Source organism: Anopheles moucheti, chromosome 3 (genome assembly GCF_943734755.1).
Source record: "Anopheles moucheti chromosome 3, idAnoMoucSN_F20_07, whole genome shotgun sequence".
In the NCBI taxonomy this organism is placed as follows: domain Eukaryota; kingdom Metazoa; phylum Arthropoda; class Insecta; order Diptera; family Culicidae; genus Anopheles; species Anopheles moucheti.
Window position 1 is genome coordinate 53,021,098 of NC_069141.1, and position 20,964 is coordinate 53,042,061.

Sequence of the window (20,964 nt, forward strand, 5' to 3'; positions counted from 1 at the left end):
TTGTCCGCCATCTTGTCCGCAATCTTGTCCGCCATCTTGGCCGCAATCTTGTCCGCCATCTTGGAAGCCATCATGGCCACCATCTTGGCCGCCATCTTGTCCGCCATCTTGGCCGCCATCTTGGCCGCCATCTTGTCCGCCGTCTTGTCCGCCATCTTGTCCACCATCTTATCCGCCATCTTGTCCGCCATCTTGTTCGCCATCTTGGCTGCCATTTTGTCCGCCATCTTGGCCGCCATCTTGGCCGCCATCTTGTGTCCGCCATCTTGTCCGCCATCTTGGAAGCCATCATGGCCACCATCTTGGCCGCCATCTTGTCCGCCATCTTGGCCGCCATCTTGGCCGCCATCTTGTCCGCCATCTTGTTCGCCATCTTGTCCACCATCTTATCCGCCATCTTGTCCGCCATTTTGGCCGCCATCTTGGCCGCCATCTTGTGTCCGCCATCTTGTCCACCATGTTGTCCGTCAACTTGGCCGCCATCTTGTCTGCCATCTTGTCCGCCATCTTGGCCGCCATCTTGTCCTCCATCTTGTCCGCCATCTTGTGTCCGCCATCTTGTCCGCCATCCTGGAAGCCATCATGGCCACCATCTTGGCCGCCATCTTGTCCGCCATCTTGGCCGCCATCTTGTCCGCCATCTTGTCCGCCATCTTGTCCGCCATCTTGTCCACCATCTTATCCGCCATCTTGTCCGCCATTTTGGCCGCCATCTTGTCCGCCATCTTGTCCGCCATCTTGTGTCCGCCATCTTGTCCGCCATCTTGGCCGCCAACTTGTCCGCCATCTTGGCCGCCATCTTGGAAGCCATCATGGCCGCCATCTTGTCCGCCGTCTTGTCCGCCATCTTGTCCGCCATCTTGGCCGCCATCTTGTCCGCCATCTTGTCCGCCATCTTGTCCGCCATCTTGTCCGCCATCTTGTGTCCGCCATCTTGGCCGCCATCTTGTCCACCATCTTGGCCGTCATCTTGTCCGCCATCTTGGCCGTCATCTTGGCCGCCATCTTGTCCGCCATCTTGGCCGCCATCTTGCCCGCCATCTTGTCCGCCATCTTGTGTCCGCCATCTTGTGTCCGCCATCTTGGCCGCCATCTTGTGTCCGCCATCTTGTCCGCCATCTTGGAAGCCATCATGGCCGCCATCTTGTGTCCGCCATCTTGTCCGCCATCTTGTCCGCCATCTTTTCCACCATCTTGTCCGTCATCTTGTCCGCCATTTTGGCCACCATCTTGGCCGCCATCTTGTCCGCCATTTTGTTCGCCATCTTGTCCGCCATCTTGTCCGCCATCTTGGCCGCCATCTTGTACGCCATCTTGTCCGCCATCTTGTCCGCCATCTTGGCCGCCATCTTGTCCGCCATCTTGTCCGCCATCTTGTCCGCCATTTTGGCCGCCATCTTGGCCGCCATCTTTTCCGTAATCCTCTCCGCAATCTTGTCCGCCATCTTGTCCGCCATCTTGTCCGCCATCTTGTCCGCCATCTTGGCCGCCATCTTGTCCGCCATCTTGTCCGCCATCTTGACCGCCATCTTGTCCGCCATCTTGTCCGCCATCTTGTCCGCCATCTTGTCCGCAATCTTGTCCGCCATCTTGTCCGCCATCCTGGAAGCCATCATGGCCACCATCTTGGCCGCCATCTTGTCCGCCATCTTGGCCGCCATCTTGTCCGCCATCTTGGCCGCCATCTTGTCCGCCATCTTGTCCACCATCTTATCCGCCATCTTGTCCGCCATCTTGTCCGCCATTTTGGCCGCCATCTTGGCCGCCATCTTGTCCGCCATCTTGGCCGCCATCTTGTCCGCCTTTTTGTTCGCCATCTTGGCCGCCATCTTGTGCGCCATCTTGTCCACCATCTTGGCCGCCATCTTGTCCGCCATCTTGTCCGCCATCTTGGCCGTCATCTTGGCCGCCATCTTGTCCGCCATCTTGGTCGCCATTTTGGCCGCCATCTTGGCCGCCATCTTGGCCGCCATCTTGTCCGCCATCTTGTCCACCATCTTATCCGCCATCTTGTCCGCCATTTTGTTCGCCATCTTGTCCGCCATCTTGTCCGCCATCTTGGCCGCCATCTTGTCCGCCATCTTGTCCGCCATCTTGTCCGCCATCTTGGCCGCCATCTTGTGTCCGCCATCTTGTCCGCCATCTTGTCCGTCATCTTGGCCGCCATATTGTCCGCCATCCTCTCCGCCATCTTGTCCGCCATTTTGGCCGCCATCTTGTCCGCCATCTTGTCCGCCATCTTGACCGCCATCTTGTGTCCGCCATCTTGTCCGCCATCTTGTCCGCCATCTTGTCCGCAATCTTGTCCGCCATCTTGGCCGCCATCTTGTGTCCGCCATCTTGTCCGCCATCTTGGAAGCCATCATGGCCACCATCTTGGCCGCCATCTTGTCCGCCATCTTGTCCGCCATCTTGTCCGCCATCTTGTCCACCATCTTATCCGCTATCTTGTCCGCCATTTTGTCTGCCATCTTGTCCGCCATCTTGTCCGCCATCTTGTGTCCGCCATCTTGTCCGCCATCTTGTCCTCCAGCTTGTCCGCCATCTTGTGTCCGCCATCTTGTCCGCCATCTTGTCCGCCATCTTGTCCGCCATCTTGTCCGCCATCTTGGCCGCCATCTTGTCCGCCATCTTGTCCGCCATCTTGTGTCCGCCATCTTGGCCGCCATCTTGTGTCCGCCATCTTGTCCACCATGTTGTCCGTCAACTTGGCCGCCATCTTGGCCGCCATCTTGGCCGCCATCTTGTTCGCCATCTTGGCCGCCATCTTGTCCGCCATCTTGTCCGCCATCTTGTGTCCACCATCTTGTCCGCCATCTTGGCCGCCATTTTGGCCGCCATCTTGGCCGCCATCTTGTCCGCCATCTTGTGTCCGCCATCTTGTCCGCCATCTTGTCCTCCAGCTTGTCCGCCATCTTGTGTCCGCCATCTTGTCCGCCATCTTGTCCACCATCTTGGCCGCCATCTTGTCCGCCATCTTGGCCGCCATCTTGGCCGCCATCTTGTCCGCCATCTTGTGTCCGGTATCTTGGCCGCCATCTTGTGTCCGCCATCTTGTCCGCCATATTGTCCGCCATCTTGTCCGCCATCTTGTCCACCATTTTGGCCGCCATCTTGTCCGCCATCTTGTCCGCCATCTTGTCCGCCATCTTGGCCGCCATCTTGTCCGCCATATTGGCCGCCATCTTGTCCGCCATCTAGGCCGCCATCTTGCGCGCCATCTTGTTGGGGGAAGGGGGGGAGGGGGATGGAAGATGATACCTCTTGAACAACCTGCGCTCCTGGTATCGGAAATCTGAAAACAGCTGGTTTGTATGAAAAGTGTTTAAACATTGCATACCTTTCGGCGGAAAATTGGTTGCAAAGGTAGTGTATAAACATTGCATACCTTTCGGCGCATTGCTTTGCAGGTTAGTGTATAAACATTGCATACCTTATGGCGGAAAGATGGTTGCAAAGTTAGTGTATTAACATTGCATACCTTACGGCGCAGTACCAGGAGTTACCTCTTCAGTGCATGCTCTCCTGGTACTATACATTCGGAAACTGGTAGTTTTCCAAGAAATTTTTAACGAACAACGGGAAAGTTAGTGTTTAAATATTGCATAACTTTCGGCTGTTTTTAAGCAAAATTGCTGCAAAATTTTACTCGACCAACGAGAAAGTTAGTGTTTAAATATTGCATATCTTTCGGCGGTTTTCGAGCAAAATTGCTGTACAAGGTGCTACCTCTTCCGTGGATGCTCTCCTGGTATCGGAAATCGGAAAACAGCTGGAATTTCGTACCAGCCGACGGAAAGTTTGAGCGAGATGAAGGATGCTTTCCGTTTTATTGATATTACTTATTAGCGATCGTTCTCACGTGTTTGATAGTATGCAATAGCAATTGTGATGGGCAAATTTGTCTCAAGCTGCAGGTGTCACCTCTGGAAAAACATGCTCTCCTGGTATCGGAAATCTGAAAACAATTGTGTGCGCGGCAACGGTATAGTGGTTTTTACAGTTGACCAGTTGATTTGGTCATTGGACAAATTTGTCAGCATTTTATCAACTCTCGTGGCCCTGCACATATTAATGTGAATTTCGATCGTTCGCTTGATTTTCGCGTATTAAGTTTGATGCTACAATTTTAGGTCGGTTGTCCGTGCGTCAAGAAATCCAAGAATTTCTGGGCCGATCTCTTCGCTCATTGTGAAAACACTTGCGATCATTTCGTCACATTTACACTTGCACATTTACATCAGTATGAAACACACTATGTGCTCCTCAGGCACAATTTGATAGTCAGTAGCAAATTATAGGGATACAACACCACAAAGCACTCACTAATTTTTCTCAAACAAACTGAGTTTTCAATGCAAAAAAACGAGACCGCTTTCAGCACGCACGACAATGTTTTAGCAAGACTACTATGATAGGTTCTTCACTGAACACATCGTTTTTATATCAATGCATACTTGATTTCTTCAAGTATCTTTTTTCGTGTTCTTTTTTTAATATAGATCAGCGATTTCGCGGGGATGATCTAAAAGCGTATGGATATAGAATTCCAATTCCAGAACAATTTCAGTCTAACAACGATGCAAATGTTACCAAGATTACAACATTGTAATTTGAACAGTATTCTACACGGGGATATGATGAAGTGTTTGAACAGTTTGGGATGGGTGGACATAAGCTGAACCTACAATCCAGCTTCGAATAAGTAATAATCAAGAAAGACAGAAATGGTATTCCAAGAAACATGAGGTATGAAATATCAAACGGAAAAGAGAGTTCTAATGATTGCAATATGATCTTATTCATATTCTATGACAATGCTAGCTATTTCGTAGTACACTGACAGATTGTGTCGGTTATAACATCATTACCGGCTTGCAAACTTGCAGAAATTGTGACAATCGAAATACTAAACACAATACTCCACCACAATACTGTTCCGAAACACGTAGGCTGGACATTTTCACGGTTCAATCGGGGAGAGAAAACAATACCACACCACGAGTATCGCAATGGCAATAGCTTGCAAATATTGCGGAAGTGAAAATAAGCATGGTTTCTATTCTAGCTTCTAACGGTAGGATCATTTACGAACAGATGAAAAAATCCCGTTCAAGAAATAGAATACGTGAATAGCTTGAACTAAAAGGGCATATAAGGGTTCACGGGGCGGCCAGATGGTGTATTGGTAGCGCAGTCGGTCTGTACAAGACAGGACCACGGAAAAATTTCATTTGGACCACCAAACCTCCGTACGCAGCACTGACTATCCTACGGGTAAATAAAGTAAAAATAAAAATAAAAATGCTAGGCTTCAACATCCTAAAGATGTTAGATAGATGTCTTGCCGATAAAGAAGAAGGAGTTTGAATACATTGCATATTTCTCTTGCGTAGCGGTGTAACCGGGCCGATATAGCTAATCAAATAGAAACAAATGTTTTATATAACCAAGGATATCCAAGGAAATACAAGGATGTTTTCGATCAATTTAGTACCTTTTTAATTAAATTTTGTGCTATAAATTAACTCTGCTGCTAAATTTCCAAAAATCGCACAATCGGCACAAGTTGTTTGGGGCCCCCAACACGGCGAGGCCCTAGGCGACCGCCTACTCCGCCTACCGTTTGATCCGCCGCTGTTGAGTAGAGAAGTTCAATCAGACCTCAGACCCTAAAATGGCCGGTTGGCAAACAGCACCCTGGCTCATATCTAAACCTGGCCTTCGTCTGAAGGTAGGGTGAAACCCTTAGGGCTGCAAAAGTAATGTCATTTATCAGTACGCCATTCCTGCGTAAGTTAATACCTCTGGTGGAGCCTCCGTCAATTTGGTATCTGCCGCGTTAAAACCCGAGGTTTTCCACGATCTAATCGTCCTTCGTATATCTGCCCTGTTTATGCTATGTCAGAATTTGAATGGACTTATGTCAGATGGTCCCCGCACTTTTCACCTCCGAGTCGCTAGGGCCGGGCGTATTAGCACTCTTGTAGACTAATTAATCTTTTTCTTTCGTACATTATTTTATTAAATATAGGCAAATAGTTACTCTTAGAGGGCAATTCAATTAATTCAGTTCTAAATTCTTAACCCCATTTTTAAACCCCATTACCCTATTCATGAACACGAAACCTTTCTGTACTTGCTTGGTCAGCAAATTTACACTGTTTTATTCGTCAGCAACATAGGCCATAAATAAATAAAATTATATTTGTATCACACACAAAGAGAAAAATAAAGTAGCGATGCTTGCGATTCTTCTTCTATAGATATTCCACGAGTGAAAATAAAACCTAAGAGAGTAAGGCGCTGGTGTTCCGGTTGTATTGTTTCCTGGTTGCAGGTCGTGGGTTCCACTTTACACTGAGAACAAATCATAAACCCTTCCCTCGGCACCAGTTTCGACGCTGTTGCCTTCGAGACGCTGTGCGAGCTTTCCGCCATTCGTGCGAATGGTGTTGGCTAGCGACGGCACCTCCTAGGTTGTACTGCATAATGGACGTAGTAGCCTAGTAACATCAATATTTTTAACAGTATAATAGAAAGCTTTCTATGAAACTACATATAATTTGCGATGTTCTTAGTTATGCTCTGCGCTCTAATTCCGCATCTAACCGTTTGCCTTAAATCTGCGTCATTAAATCTCGATGTCTACTAATGTTCAATTGTCCCTCTTTTATCATCATCATTCAACTGTGTTTTTCTTTTGCTCTCACGCTCACTCACACTCCCAGTTCCTTCTTCTAATCTATCTAAACGCCTGCACATAACAAGCTACAACGACTTTTCTTGCCCCTCAAAATGGAAAGAAAGCTTAGCTTGAAATGTTTCACCGCTGCAATGTTTCGCCGGTGAAATGTTTCATTCACCATCTGCTTGTACGCAAACGCTCCCAAGCGAACTGCGAACTGCGAGTCCGTTGTCCGCACTGCACTGCGCTTTTCCGTTGGTGTGATTTTCCCCCTCCGTTTGCACCGCTCCTTGTTTTCGATTTCGATTTGATAACATTGCTTTTGTTTTTGGTTTCGTTCGTGTTTGTTTGTTTGAAATGACGCTTTTTAAAATGGGAGTGAAAGTGATACCTAAACGCGTTTATCTGCCTGGTGAGATGGTGGTGCCCTGGGGCCAGCCGATTAGCGAGCGTGGTTTTTGCAGAACGGACGGCCACCCTTCGCGAAGAAGCTCTGTCCTTCGAGGTTCTTTTTGCAGCTCTGTCGAAATGGGAGAAGATGCTCATTGAGAAGTTGCTCATCAGTGGGCAGATGTGATCATTACTTACGGTGCAGTTGAAGCACTGGCTGTGGTAGTTGTTGTTCAGCGCCTCCACCCACTTGTCGCCGGCCTCGACGGGGAATCCGCAAGCGAAGCACTTGGTCGTGAACAGATCGTTCCAGTCCTTCTCGCAGTAGGGGTCGCCCTCCTCCAGGAAGAACGGGCTGTTGCCGAACTGCTTGCCACAGTACGTGCACTTGAAGCACTCCGGATGGAACTGCTTGCCGATCGCATTCAGGCAGTCACCCTGGAATCCGACCAAGAGCGGCATCAATTAGTGAGATATCGTACCGATGGAGCACTTTCGCAACGTACCTTGACTCTGCCGTTGCATTTCGAGCACAGTGGCGCCAAGAACTCCTCGAAGCAGTACTCACAGTACAGATCACCCTTCTCCTCGACGAATCCGATATCGGCCAATGGGCGCTTGCAGTTCGCGTTGTGGCAGATGAAATGATCCGGACACCAGATGCGTCCCAGCGCAGTGATGAACGGTCCTCTGTTGGGTGATACAATAACTCAGAGTTAGGCGAGGCATGCCCAGGCAAGTTGAAAGCTAACCACCTCATGTACAACACACGATTGCAACAGTTTAGCAAACTATTATTAGTTAAACTAATCATTCCGGAATATTATCCCGGCTCAGTACTTACGTGACAATCTTGTGATCGCAAACATTACAGATCGGTATCTTATCCTTCAGCAGTGCGAGTGCACTACCGTTGGCTACCGGATCCTGTTCCTGTGGCGCTGCGGTCTCCTGTTGTGTCTGCTTCTTGTCGTACGGGGCCAGATTGTTATTGCGCTCGACGTATGAACGGCGATCGCGTGCATGCGAGGTTAGCTCGGAACTTACTTTGCGTCCGTTGATCGGAGCCTGCGACCCGTTCACGTCTGTGCCGTTGTTGTTCTTCGGTCGCAGTATAACCTTACCGAGATCGGCCGCCAGTGCGGGAACCGTGGTCTGCACAGGGTAGACCGTAAGCTCCTGCTGACCATTGCTACTTCCATTGAAAGCGACCGCCTTCGACGATACCACATTGGAACCGTTCATGTACGGTGGTACTGCTTTAGTGTCGTCGGCTTTGCCGTTCGTGGTACCGAGCGGGAATGCTGGTGTACGTGCGATCGAAGGAGCATGGGCACCGTTGCTGTGCAGATTCTCCTTATTCTTCGCCCGTACACTAGCGTCCGTTTTGCGCAGTCTTGCTTCCAGCATGTCTTTCACAACGTTAGAGGCTTGCTTGCGGTAGTCGGCGTTGTTGCTCATGCAGGCCAGCTTGCTTACGGAACTATCGAGCAGCATTGTGGCATAGTCGACCTCTTCGATGCGTTGTCCAGGGACTGGTGTACCGACAGAATTAGTTGATAAAGAAAAGCAAACACACACAAACATTCACATCAAACAACAATTTTAAATGTTAAATATAAGGAAATAGCACAAACATAGAAAATGTAAGAATAAATTAGTGAAAACAACTTAATTTTAAAACATTAAATATATACAAGAAGATTAATTGCTATTTTAATATCCTAAGAGTAAGTCCAGCTTAATGGAGGGTCAGAATAGAATTAAAAAGCCCAATACTAATTCTAAGCTTCAAAAACATCATGAATAATGGCAATATGTTCAAAAATAAATAAAACAATCCATGCAAGGAAACGGCAAACACACACACTCGAACATCAACACGCCAATGTATCACACCTGATCTGCTGCTGGCAGCATCCGCACAGTGGAACGCGACCACCCGGTCCGACGGCCTTGTTCATCACGCCCCGTCCACGGTTGGGGGCCGACGTGGAGCACGCCGCCCGTCCTTTATTGAACGCGTTCGAACCTGCACCGACAGTGGAACGATCAGTATTCGGATTGAACGTGGGGCGGTTAAGGAAGTCAAGGAAAGCCGTGCTGTTACTGCGGCTGGACGGCTTGCTGCCGGGTGTTGGCGGCGCCGCACCGTTGGTGGGGGGCGCGCCGTTGTTAGAAGCCACCGCCGGGGCGATCTGGGGCGGTAGCTGCGGAGGCCACGATTGGATTAGCTTTTGCGTGTCGCTCCGGGTGTCGGCCGGTATGCCTTCGTCCTCTTCGCGCATCGGTGGCATCGCCGGCATCGGCCCGGCACCGATCATGAACTCGTTGAACTGGGCCTTGAACGAGCTCGGGCTCGGACATTCCGAGCGTCCGGCCGACGGTTTCTGCGGCAGCAGCAAGCTTGCCTTGCGTGCGCTCACGTTCGGGAAGTGATCGACAAACTCCTCCGCGAACGGATCGGTCGAGGGGAAGTGGGTCGGTGGTGGTGCCGGCTTCGGGGTGGGTGGTTCTACGTGCCGGATTGGTGCTGGTGGTGGTTTTACCGGCACTTCAGCGGCCATCTGCCGTTTTAGCTGCTCTTCCTGCAGCTGCTGGATGAGGGCTGCCTGCTCCTGTTCCTGTTGCTGCTGCTGCTGCTGCTGCAGCTTCTGGTCCTGTTCGCTTTGGGGCGGTAGATTGAGGGCCTCGTCCTGGCCCGAGAAGCGGCGCGTCTGCTGCGCCACGAACCCCTTCTGGGGCGCTTCGTCTTCCTTAATTTTGGAAGAATATCGTGAGCTTTCGCTGTTTCCGGTACGCGACACGGACTGGCTGCGACTACTAGACTCATGCTCCTCTACGAAGCGCGTTCGCTTTTGGATCAACGCATTGCCTACCTGCTGGGCGCTCTGAATCGCCCGTTCTGCCGATGCCTGTTCCCTAGATAGACGTTGCTGCTGCTCTGCAGCGGTCACACTGCTGCTGCTCATCGTTACCTGTTGCTGTGTGACCTCCTGATGGTGTTGTTGCTGCACGCTACGTCCGTACCGCTGCGTTGCTTCCAGATGTAGCTGCTCCTGCATCTTCTTCTGGATGTCGGCCGGCACGTGGTCCTTGTTGGCGTACCACGGCACACCGTGCAGCTTACCCATGGACAGATACAGCCCGGACTCGACCGGTATGCCCTCACGCGACGGCGGCACGTGCGGCTTGAGCGGGTTCGGCGGTGGACCGAACGCCGGCGACTTGGTACGACTGGGCTGCGGCGTCGTGTGGCCATCGAACTGCTTCACCTCGGCAAAGTACTCCTCGAACCCGAGCTGATGCTGATAGTACGGGATAGTGGTCGCGTGCTTGGTCAGGATGAGTGACGGCGTGAACGACTGGCCCCGATCGATGACACCTTTGTGTTGGAGACGCGCGTGAGCACTGTGGTACTGTGCCAGCTCGGCGTCCAGCTCCGGTGGCTGCGGCTGAACGACCGGGATGGTACGGTTTTGGATGGTGGTGTACGGTGCTGGCGGCTTATTTACAGGTGCCGGCGGTTTCGCGATCGGCTTCGAAAGGTTAGCAGTGTGCGAGTGTGTATTTACAAAGGCCAGCGGAACGTTCGAACGCAACTCCTCGGGCTCGGGAGTGCGCGGTGGGTTCTGCGTCGGCAGATTGAACCACTTGCGCTGATACGGTGGGATCTCGGCCGGCTTGTTCAACGGTGAACTCGTTTCACGTCGCAGCGCCAGAGAGTAGTGTTCGGGCGGATGACTATCCCGACCCGGGTAGAGCGGAATCGATTCTACGGTGACGACTGGCTTTTGTGGTGCAGCTTCCGAACCGGTGCCGCCCGATCCACGACGGCTATCCTGTCCACCAGACTCATGGCGACTTTGCACCGTCGCGGTCGAGCTGCGCCGGCTCTCCACTGCAGCCACATTCGAGCAACGACGGCTCTCTTCCACGGTCACCTTCGAACACCGACGGCTATCTTCCGCCACCGTAGAACTGCGCCGCGAAGACTCCGCGGTCTTGTCCGGGGATCTTTCCTCTTTGGTTGATTCTTCCACCGGCGGTACCTCACGAATCTCGGGCACAATCGGCGCGAACGGTTTCGGCGTCCGATTGCCACCGACGTTCGCGAACGCTGAACACTGCCGGTCCGGGTCCACCGGCACCGAGGGCTGTTCCCGGAGCATCTCCTGGTACACCTCGGAGGTGCGATCGAATCGCACCTCACTGAACGGTGTGTAGGGACGCTCGGAAGCCGTCGCCAGTGCGTCCATCATCGAGAGCCGCCCGCTCGGCACGGGCAGGTCCTCCATCTGCGACGGTATCTCGCGCCCGAACTGCTGAAACGGAGTGTACGGAGCGGTCTTGAGAGCCTCGACGAACGGTGACTCGTTGCGCATGGATGAAATTTTCTCGCTCCGGATCGGTTCCATCGAGTGGGGAGGCGGAAAGTAGGGTTGGGTTTCGGCCGGCAGCGGCACCACCGGCACGTAGTGCGCCGGGAAGCGCTGCGAGCGGGCGGTCGACGTTGCGAGCAGCTTCGCCATCACCTCGCCCTTGCGCGGCACCGAGAGCGGCGGCCCGACCGGTATCGGTTCCGGCTTTGGTTCCGGCTGCTTGTCGAGCCGCCGCTCGAGTGCGTCGACCTGCCGCCGCAGCGCCTCCAGCTGGCGCATCTTCGTTTCCTCCTGCTCGCGTCGGTACGCTTCGTTGCGCGAGCGCATAAAGTTCGCCTCCTCGATCTGTTCCGCGGTCAGATGGATTGGGTCGGGTGGCGCCACGCACAGCGCCTGCACCAACGCCGACTGCCACTGTTTCGGGGTCGGGTTGGGTATGGCCGACGGTGGAAGATGGGGCGGTTCGGTTGGCGGTATCGTAGGCAGTGAGTAGTGTGGTGGCTCCTCCACCCGCTTTGCCGCTTCCGCCATCTCGGCCTCCAGTGCGCGGCGCCGTGCCTCCTTTTCCTGTTCCGCGCGCACGTAGCGTTCCAGCTCGCGGCCATAGTCGACGAACTCGACGCGCTTCGGGGGACGTTCTGCGTCGGCGGGTGCTGCTACCGGCTGCTCCTCCGGTGGTTCCTCCACTATCACCTCACCCTCCTCCTCCTCCTCCTCTGGTGGGGGATCGCGGAAGACGAAGTGCGTGTAGGATGCGTCGGACATTGCGCCCGTACTTGCCTGTGCGCTTCGCTGTCCGGATGAGAATGGATGCTCGAGCTCGTACTGGGGCGTATCGTAGTACGTCACGATCGGTTGTGACGTTTGCGTCTGGTACATGCGGTATTCCTCGGATGATGCGGAGTTCGCCGTCGTCGTGGTGGTGGTAGTTGTCATGCCGAACGAGTCCGACAGATCTTCCTCATCTTGCTGCTGCTGCTGCTGCTCATCCTGTCCAGCACGGTGACTCAGCTCCGGCGCGGACTTACTCTGCTTGCTCTGCTGCTCTTGCGGCCCATCCGGTGGAGTTTTCGATTTTTCTTTCACCTTCATCGGAGGCACGACGGTGATCGGTTTGATGACCACTCGCTGTGTTTCCGGCGGTGCTATATAGATCGGCGTGGCCGTCGGTATCGTGTCCACGACGGCGGGCTTCGGAGGCCAGGCAAACACTGGAGCAGGCGATTCACTCCTATCGTGTTCACCATCCTCCTCTCCTTCAGCCCTTTCTTGTGCCGATGTTTCATCTTCAGTACCATCTGCTTCATCACCGCCAAGTGTGTGGCCAGCACGAACGAAATAGTTTGTTGTTTTTCCCCCGATATCGCGCGGTATTCAGAGTTATGTTGGATGCCCGAGAATGCGACGTGCGTTTTTTTTTTCAGCGTGGCCATTTTGTTTTTCCGCAGTGTTAGTCGTCAAGCAGTGGCAATAAGCAGATGGGTTTGGGGTTTTGTTGTTCGAAGTGCAATATGGCAAAACAGCAAAAGCAATGAAATGTTTAAACGGTACGCACAGCGAGGCATAGCAAGACGCCACAGTGGAAGAAATAAACGGACAGAAAGAGAAAGAAAGAAAAAGGCAATAGAAGCGTGATGCACAAGCGTTCTACTCTAAACACACCAATCACGGACATCAGAACAGAAGGATTCGTGTTAGCGGCGATTACAGACAAAAGTAGGCACAAATTCGCGAGGCCAGCTCCCGGCAAGTGCTTTAATGAGCGGGTCACAGAGAGCAGGACCACCGTACCTCGGAAGTTAAAGGTTGGCTTCCTGCCCAAGAAATGGCTCTTCGCTGCTCGGTTGTGGCGTGTTTGTCGATGGGGGCGTGAAGGTTTGTCGATGAATTTGGTTTTGTGTGTTTATAAAATTGATGGTTACAGTTTCGCGAGCGCGAGATGGGATGAAAACATTTCGTTTACATAGATGGAGGGCGAAAGGAAAATGAGGGCTTAAGTAACACACGAGCTTATACAGGAGTTCGTCACAAAACGATACTGTCTACTAATTACTCCTCCGTATCCTCACATAACAACTAAACCTCTCGGGGGGTGAAGGGTGAAAAATATCGGTTAAAACATATGGCGTAAAGTTTAGGATCGAAAGTAAATATCAAAACAACGTGTAGTAAAGAAAAGAAAAGGGTGATTATCAGCGTAAGCATAGCAATTTAGTAACAACCTTGTGGAGTTGGCACGGACGCCGGTGTCATGGCTGGGGCCGGGGCTGCCATCGGGGCGGGGGCCACCATTGGGGCTGGTGCCGGTGCCGGAGCAGCGACCGGGGCGGGTGCCGGTGCCTGAGCACCAACCAGAGCGGCCGAGAATGGTGTCGGGACACTTCCGGCCACTGGCGGGAACGATGCCGGTGGCTGAACCTGAGCCAGTGGGCTCACCGGGAGTGGGGCACCGAACGGCTTCGGCGTAATGTTGTTCTGGTTTACCTGCAGACAAAAAAAACCCGGGAAAATTAGGGTCTTTAATTTGAAAATACTAGCCCTAAATGAGATCTTTAAGCTTATTATCAGAAATTTCCTTAAATTGCTTGCTTGTACAGTTTTTTTTACCAAGGCGTTAGACGGACAGGTTATGTGTTCCTAACACATGTTTAATCAAAACATTGAATCCTTGATCGTTTATCAACCAGATAGCACTTGACTTTAGGCTAATTATTTGTTTAGGATCAAAATGAGAATATCGTAGGAAAGAAAGGTCGCGATCGAACCACCAATACGTTTGAAAGTTACATTACTACATTCATCAATAGATTGTTATATAACTAGTATATAAGAAATGAAATTTTAGAATAAATCATCCTTTTTACACCAGACACAGAACGATCGACTTCGTCTTGGATTTGGTAGAGATCTTGATAGGATTCGAGAACGAATGTGAGCCCGATGCAAGTTGCACTTGGTCTTCTCCGAAGTAATCCGTTGAAAGAAACCTCCGCCCGTTTAAAGCGTTGAGTCTTGGTTGAAAATTGGTTGTAACCAACAAGGGTTCAAGAACGGATGTTTGCCCGAGACGTACTGCGTTTTGGTCTTCTTAGAGATAACCCTCGAAGGTTGCAATCTTTTGCGTCTCGAGAAAGGGATCCGTTGAAGCGATAAACATACGCGACCGAAGTACCTTCGCACTGAAAGGAAATTGAGATAAAATATCTCGCCATTTGTAATGGTAATGTAATAAATAAATATATACTTTTCATATAAAATTCTATCCTTTTCCTAGCCTTAGTTTGGTTTAAGACCCAAAATGTACGAAGCATTTGATATTCCTTCGTCGTTATCCTGGGCTACAACTCTTCTATACTCTTATACCCTTTCCATACTTCTCTTCACAGGAGTCCTCGAAAATCCTATTGCCCTATTGAACCTATTGCCCCGCAACAACGCAACAATCCAACTTAAATTGTCCATGAGGATGGTCTAAGAATGCTTTATGGACCAGATGATCTGATGCCATTTTAATCATAATACTAGTATTCTGGAGTTTAGCAAGTTGTTGTACATTGTAACTCGTTGTTAATCATACAGTTCATAAATACAACCTGTAGACCTCATCATTGTAGCTACTCCTCCATTATCCTTATACGTAGACACGGCCAAAAACCCATTAAAGTATCCGTGCATCTATATTCTTCAAGGATTTCGTCTCTTGATGTCTCCGGAAAGGTGTTTTGAATGAAAATACTATGATTACTTCAGCATATCATCACTTCATCTTCAAAATAGCTGTGAAATTGTCTTTACTTTCCCTTCTACAATCTAAACCCTTGCACTGTTTCATGACCATGAATACGTCTACATCAAACTTTACAGTCAAAGCCTGCAGAGCAAGTCATCGACGGCTAAAATAAACAACATAAATGTTTGGTCTCGTGAGTTTAAACTATTTTCATCGTTTACCTGTAACAAAATACAAACAAAACCCATTTATTCGTTCGCTATAGATCAGGTGACAAACCGGCTCGTAACGGGTTGCCACGTGCCATACGTCGGGCCACCTACAAGTTCGATCGCTCTAGAGCTAACTCAGTCCTGCTTAACCAAAAGTCTTGGCGACGACACAAATAAATCGATTATATTTTTATAGTTGTCTCCCATTAGGGTGGAATGCACAGATCGTCCTCTGGCGGACGAGGGGGGCCAATCGGATCGAACACAACATCCTAAATATTTCAATGCATTTCCGCCACCCCAAAAACGCATCCGAGCTTGGGTCACTGATCCGGCCTGGTCGATCACACACTGTCGATGAGCGATAAACATCGACACACCCAGAGGGATGTTGATGATCCGCGATCATATCCGTGTCACGCAGACGGGGTGGAAGCGGGACGTGAGCAAATCGGGGCTCGTATTCGCCATTATACAATGTAGAGGCGCGCGTGAAACGCGTGACGTGCTTCACACTTGGATCGGTGCCGATCAAACTATCGCGATCGATGCGATCGTGTGTGAGGGCTTTCTTCTTTTTCGCATTGGTTGCGTGCGTAAATACTACGCTTATGTAAAAGTAGAACACTTTTCACTCACTGCCCGATACGTTTCACCTTACCACTCACTCTTGCTCTCTTGGTCCTTGTTTAACTTGAATAAAACATCCTTATTTTTCATAAAACTCTAAACAGTTTAGAGCGTTCGCAGCACTTTGATGATTTAGCATTAGCAGTTAGTGGTTAATGGTAGCCATCTTTGGGGTTTCGTAAGCTCTTCAAACACTGCACAACGATGACGCACTTCCAGCAAACGAACACCGCAAACAACCACACGCGCTACTTACCTTGTAGGTGGAGTTCTTTCCCGGTGGAAGTACGCTTCGAATGACGCGTCCTCCCATCGTCTGGTAATAAAATCCGTAGTCGTTTTGCGTAACCGTCCCATTTTCGGTTGCGCCCGCATCCGGCTGGTCGCCCTCCGATGCGGGAGCGGCCAACCCGTTGGCACCGAACACCGGTTGCGATTCGGTTCCGACCGGTGGCTGGAGTGTCCGGGATGTGTTTTCCTCCTCCATCGTTAGTGGTGGCGGCGGCGGTGGCGGTGGCAACGGGGACGATGGACTGGCTGGGAAGGTGGTGCCAGAAAGCTCACAATTGCTGCTGTTGCTGTTGCTGCTGTGGCTGCGATCGATCAGCTCGTTTTCGCTGCTGGTGCGCGAATGCAACGGGGACACCTTGTTCGACTGCACCGGCGATAACGAGCTCGAGTTGCAGTATCCGCTCGACGACGTCGTGCTGCTCGATCGTGAATGAGACGGCGATTGGCCGAGGGTAGTCTATTGTTTTTTTTTTTTGTTTCAAGTCGGTCCCCCAAAGCCCAACACGGCCACGGGTGGGAGCGCGAAAACCGCGAAAACCACGACAAGTGTCGCGCACGCGTCATTCGGTACGTTCATTCCGTTCGGCGCCACACGTCAGCAGCGACCGGCAGCGGCGTCGACAGCATCAGCAACGTCAGCACGATTCGGAAGCCCGGTTCGGTTCGGGGATGGGTTGCATAAGTCAGAAAAACCAACGTACACACAAACACACCACATGCACAAAGCAAACAACAGCGAGCGAGAGGTTGTCAAGAAAAGAAAACACACACGGAAAGGTTTGTGAAAGAAAAGCACACTCAGCTTAAGTAAAGGAAACATGCGATCAAGATGGGTGGTAAATGGTGGGGAGGAAGAGGAGTAGGATGGAAAAACTAGCTCATGACAGGACCTCGTTTAACACACTTGCCCTCGGCCGACCGGATTGTGTTTTGGGTGAAATGCGGGACAATTTTAAAACATATTTTTACGAAGGCGCCACCAGAACCAACCGACTTTAACGTCAGCAGCTTGCAAAACGCGTACGAAAATCTGCGCACGAAAAGTGACGCCAGGGGCAGGCTGGGCGAAGTTGCCCGCGGGGCGATGTTTGTCTGGTTTAATGCGAATACGGGCACAGTTCTGTTACAGGCTAAGGTTTGTTGCTTCACTTCTCTTCCGCAAGAACTTGTCGTGCGTCCGAGCGTGGGATTATATTTAAAACACAATCCGTACCGCATTACCGAACCGTATCGATCGATTGATCGCGCAAAGAAAGAAAAACGAACGCGTGTGTATTGTGTGCAGTGTTTGAACTAGAGATGGGAAATCTAACTCCTCTGAAGGATTTAAATGTGAGTCAAAGAGTTTCAATAAAGAGTTACAGCGAATTTCCCAAAGAAACTCACCCATGAATTGAATAATTCATGGATGAATTGAATCATGGGTTGATGGTCGCCTTGAAGAATTAAATCTTCAGTTCACCCTTTCGTGAAATAAATCATGTTTTTAAATTACGAGCTGATGATCACCGAGAAGAGTTAAATCAAAATTGTTTAGCTGTAATTGGAGATGTTTGGTAATTCCTTTTTTGTGAGTCTCAAATTCGAACCACTCTAGTTCGAAGACTTCTTCAGTATAACGAATGAAACGATTGCTAGTGGCCAACGAGTTCCGTCAAAGGCTTGCGGTTAGAGCGAGAATTAGTTGCAAATATTGCTAGGGTATTCAAAAATCGATGTATACTACTAAATCACTCCGATAACTTACATTATTGCCGTACGGTGACTGCGAGCGGCCGTTCAAGTTGGCATGAGCGTTGAGAGCAGCAGAGATGGCTTGTACGCCAGTCTTGTGTCCCCTGGAGATGATCGTGAACAAGCGACGTTCAGAGGGGGATAAAGTAAAACAAACAAAACATTAGAACTTTATACTCCATTTCTTGCATTTAGAGCGACTTACGAGTAGACTATTGTTTGTACAAGGCAAGAGAGAAAAGACAAATGCGAGGTATTGGGAAATAGGCAACAGATGGTAAGAAAGGATTTTTCACGAAGAATAGGCGAAGAGGAGTTCAATGCTAAATGACAACGATTCGTCCAACTGAGATGAGTATGCTCTATCATAGAATTTGTATGTTACATGAGACAACTTCAAAAAAAGTTGGAAATCTTATATTCTTAAAAATTGATGCCGTTTTAGACACAATATTCCAGTGATCCATGATGTGATTTACTTGGTGGAGCTTTATAAAAACTAACCTGAGACTTAATAGCATTTGCCGGATGAACTTTTTTGAAAACTACTTGTCCAACAGGTCTTCTTGTATCGAACTATTGTTTGCATCATTCGAATCGTTCTCATTTAGTTACTAAAAGCCTTACTACTACATATATACACCTAACCTAAACAAACATTGGATACCTCTTCTATAAGGTGTTCTAGTTCTGTTCTAGAACGGTTTTGCTAGGAATGCTAGTATAAGGAGCTTGAGAGAGAAACCCGAGGGAGTATCAGGAAAGCAAGGAAAAGAAGGAAAAAAGCGTGGCAAAAATAGTAAGCATTGCGAAATGAAGTACAATATTTGACAAGTAGTTGAAAGATAAAATTTTGAGGTAGAAATATAACAAAAAATACATTTGGAGTCATAAAGAAAGCATAGACAAGGAGCAGAAAGAATAAAACAGACAGAGAGAAAGAGAGAGGAAATAAAAGAAAGAGAAAAAAGAAAGAAAAGCGTCTGGTTTAAGTACGATCTGCTGCCGGGTGCCGAATACGTACGGTTTCGTGACAGTAACCGGCACCATACCGTTGGTGCCGGGCGGCGGACTGTTGAGTGCCGCCAGGCGCGCATGGATGTCGCAGTACAGCTTGTCGTTCAGATTGAAATAGCCCTGGTTCTTCAGGGACGTGCCGCAGGTGGCACACTTGAAGCAGTCGGCGTGCAGGTTCTTGTCCTTGATGCGCACAAACACGCCACTGCACGCCGAGTCCGCGCCCGGGTTCGGTTGGTGCGTTCAAGTTGTGTTGTAGGGATGGCGTGCGTGTTGTTGTTGATGAAACGTGCCCACCGATGGGGAGGGGCAAGGTTTTCCAAACGGTAGTGGTTTTGTGGATGGATGGTGTTGGGTGTTGTTTTTTTGTTTGTTTGTTTTACAAATTATGTCGCAACAAATGGTGACATGTTGGGAGCGTGTTGACGTTTCGTTTTATGCGTTTTGTCGGTGATACGACGGTCCAGGATGAACCGACCGCCAACACGGAAACATAACAAACAAACAAGAAAAGAAAACCAAGAAAAAAAAACGGCAAACCGTAACACACGAAAGCAATTCAGTTGGAAAACAAACAGAAAAAAAAGAAAAGAAATACAATTAATAATGAAACAACGGGCTTACGTCAATGTTGTAAGAGCAAAACAGATGAGATATGATCATCTGCCAAGGAACTTCATTCGTCGCTACAGAGATCGAATCCCGACAGCGTTTAGGTACAGTTTTCAAATGGAAAATATGGCATGCGTACACCCTTTGAACTACCACTCGAAAAGGAACTCAATACACACACATTGGCACACGCACACACACACAGTCAAATGGCTAGTGGAACTCCTCGCCTGGGGCTGGAAAATGGACGAATGGGGGGGGTGTGAGGAATTCGCTGGAGTTCGGTAAACGTTCAGAGAAAGGAAAAACGACGTGGGTTGGGAAAGCGCAGCAGATAAAAAAAAAGCATATTTTGGAGAAATTACACGACACGATCGGGTGAGACCCATCCAGATCCTTCCATCCGGTCGTGTAAACACTGTGTGCATCCTTACTCGTTGTGAACCTTCGGCGGTATACCGGACCTCGGGGCGGTATTCGGTGCGGGGCGGAAGGCCGATGTTGGTGCCGGAGCCGGTGCGGGAGCCGGAGCTTGCTGCTGTTGGGGCGGGAACGCAACCTTGAGCGGCGCCTGGATCGGTGCGGCCGGCTGTGGCGCTGGACGTTGCGGCTGGGGCTGCATCATCGGTGGTTGCGGCATGGGCGGACGGGGAACCTGGCCCTGCATGTGCGGCGGCAGGGGCGATGGGCCCCGGGGACGGCCACCGGTCAGCGAACCGACCGGCAACCGTCCGGCCGTAGCATAACCACCGATGGCGTGGCTTTGCGTGGCGTAGAAATGCGATGAAGCTGATTCGAGTTTATTGACCGAGTAATGGAAATTGTTAGAGTAAACACTGTCTGCTTGATGGCAAAGGGTTCGCAGAAGAGGTGTTGGACGAGAAGGCGCACATTCGTCACGATTACCACAATTCCCCACCCCCAGTAAGTCGGAGTTAAGTCAACGTCCAGAACATGGAGATCAGGTCCAAGGGAATCGGGAGCACGTCAGTCGGTGGTAGTTTAGTTCGCGCCGTGCAGCAGTATTTACAGCATTCATGGATTGCAATAAAGGGACAAAACAACCACAAGACGGGCGTGTGGGCAATATGGGTGGGATCAAGAGAAAGAAGATAAGAAATTCGATGCTGATTAGAGGTGGAACGTGGCGAACAAACGGCTATTAGTTACAAAAGGAAGATAGGTGAAAAGTTCTATTTTCCCGACTAGACACGGTGCTCTCTTTTTTTGGGGTGGTGCGTGCATGTGTGCGTGTACGTCTGAATCTGGTGTTGTTAG

The 20,964-nt window shown here is 50.2% G+C and overlaps 1 protein-coding gene across 3 annotated transcripts in view; it reads right to left on the bottom strand.

Moving 5' to 3' along the window:
- Positions 1-6,136: 6,136 nt before the first annotated feature.
- LOC128305239 (PDZ and LIM domain protein Zasp) overlaps positions 6,137-20,964 on the bottom strand; it is a 47,618-nt gene continuing 32,790 nt past the window's right edge. The window contains exons 9-16 of one of the 3 annotated variants that reach the window (XM_053042601.1): positions 20,121-20,526; positions 18,071-18,161; positions 16,289-16,780; positions 13,683-13,944; positions 8,978-12,758; positions 7,585-7,768; positions 7,277-7,516; positions 6,137-7,208 (exon numbers count right to left, since the gene is read on the bottom strand). In XM_053042601.1, the coding sequence (XP_052898561.1) occupies positions 7,131-7,208; positions 7,277-7,516; positions 7,585-7,768; positions 8,978-12,758; positions 13,683-13,944; positions 16,289-16,780; positions 18,071-18,161; positions 20,121-20,526 (5,534 nt within the window). In that variant the 3' untranslated portion in view covers positions 6,137-7,130. Of the gene's footprint in view, positions 7,209-7,276; positions 7,517-7,584; positions 7,769-7,922; positions 8,614-8,977; positions 12,759-13,682; positions 13,945-16,288; positions 16,781-18,070; positions 18,162-19,081; positions 19,280-20,120; positions 20,527-20,964 lie in introns of all 3 variants that reach the window. The other 2 variants (XM_053042603.1, XM_053042602.1) reach the window with 2 other exon arrangements.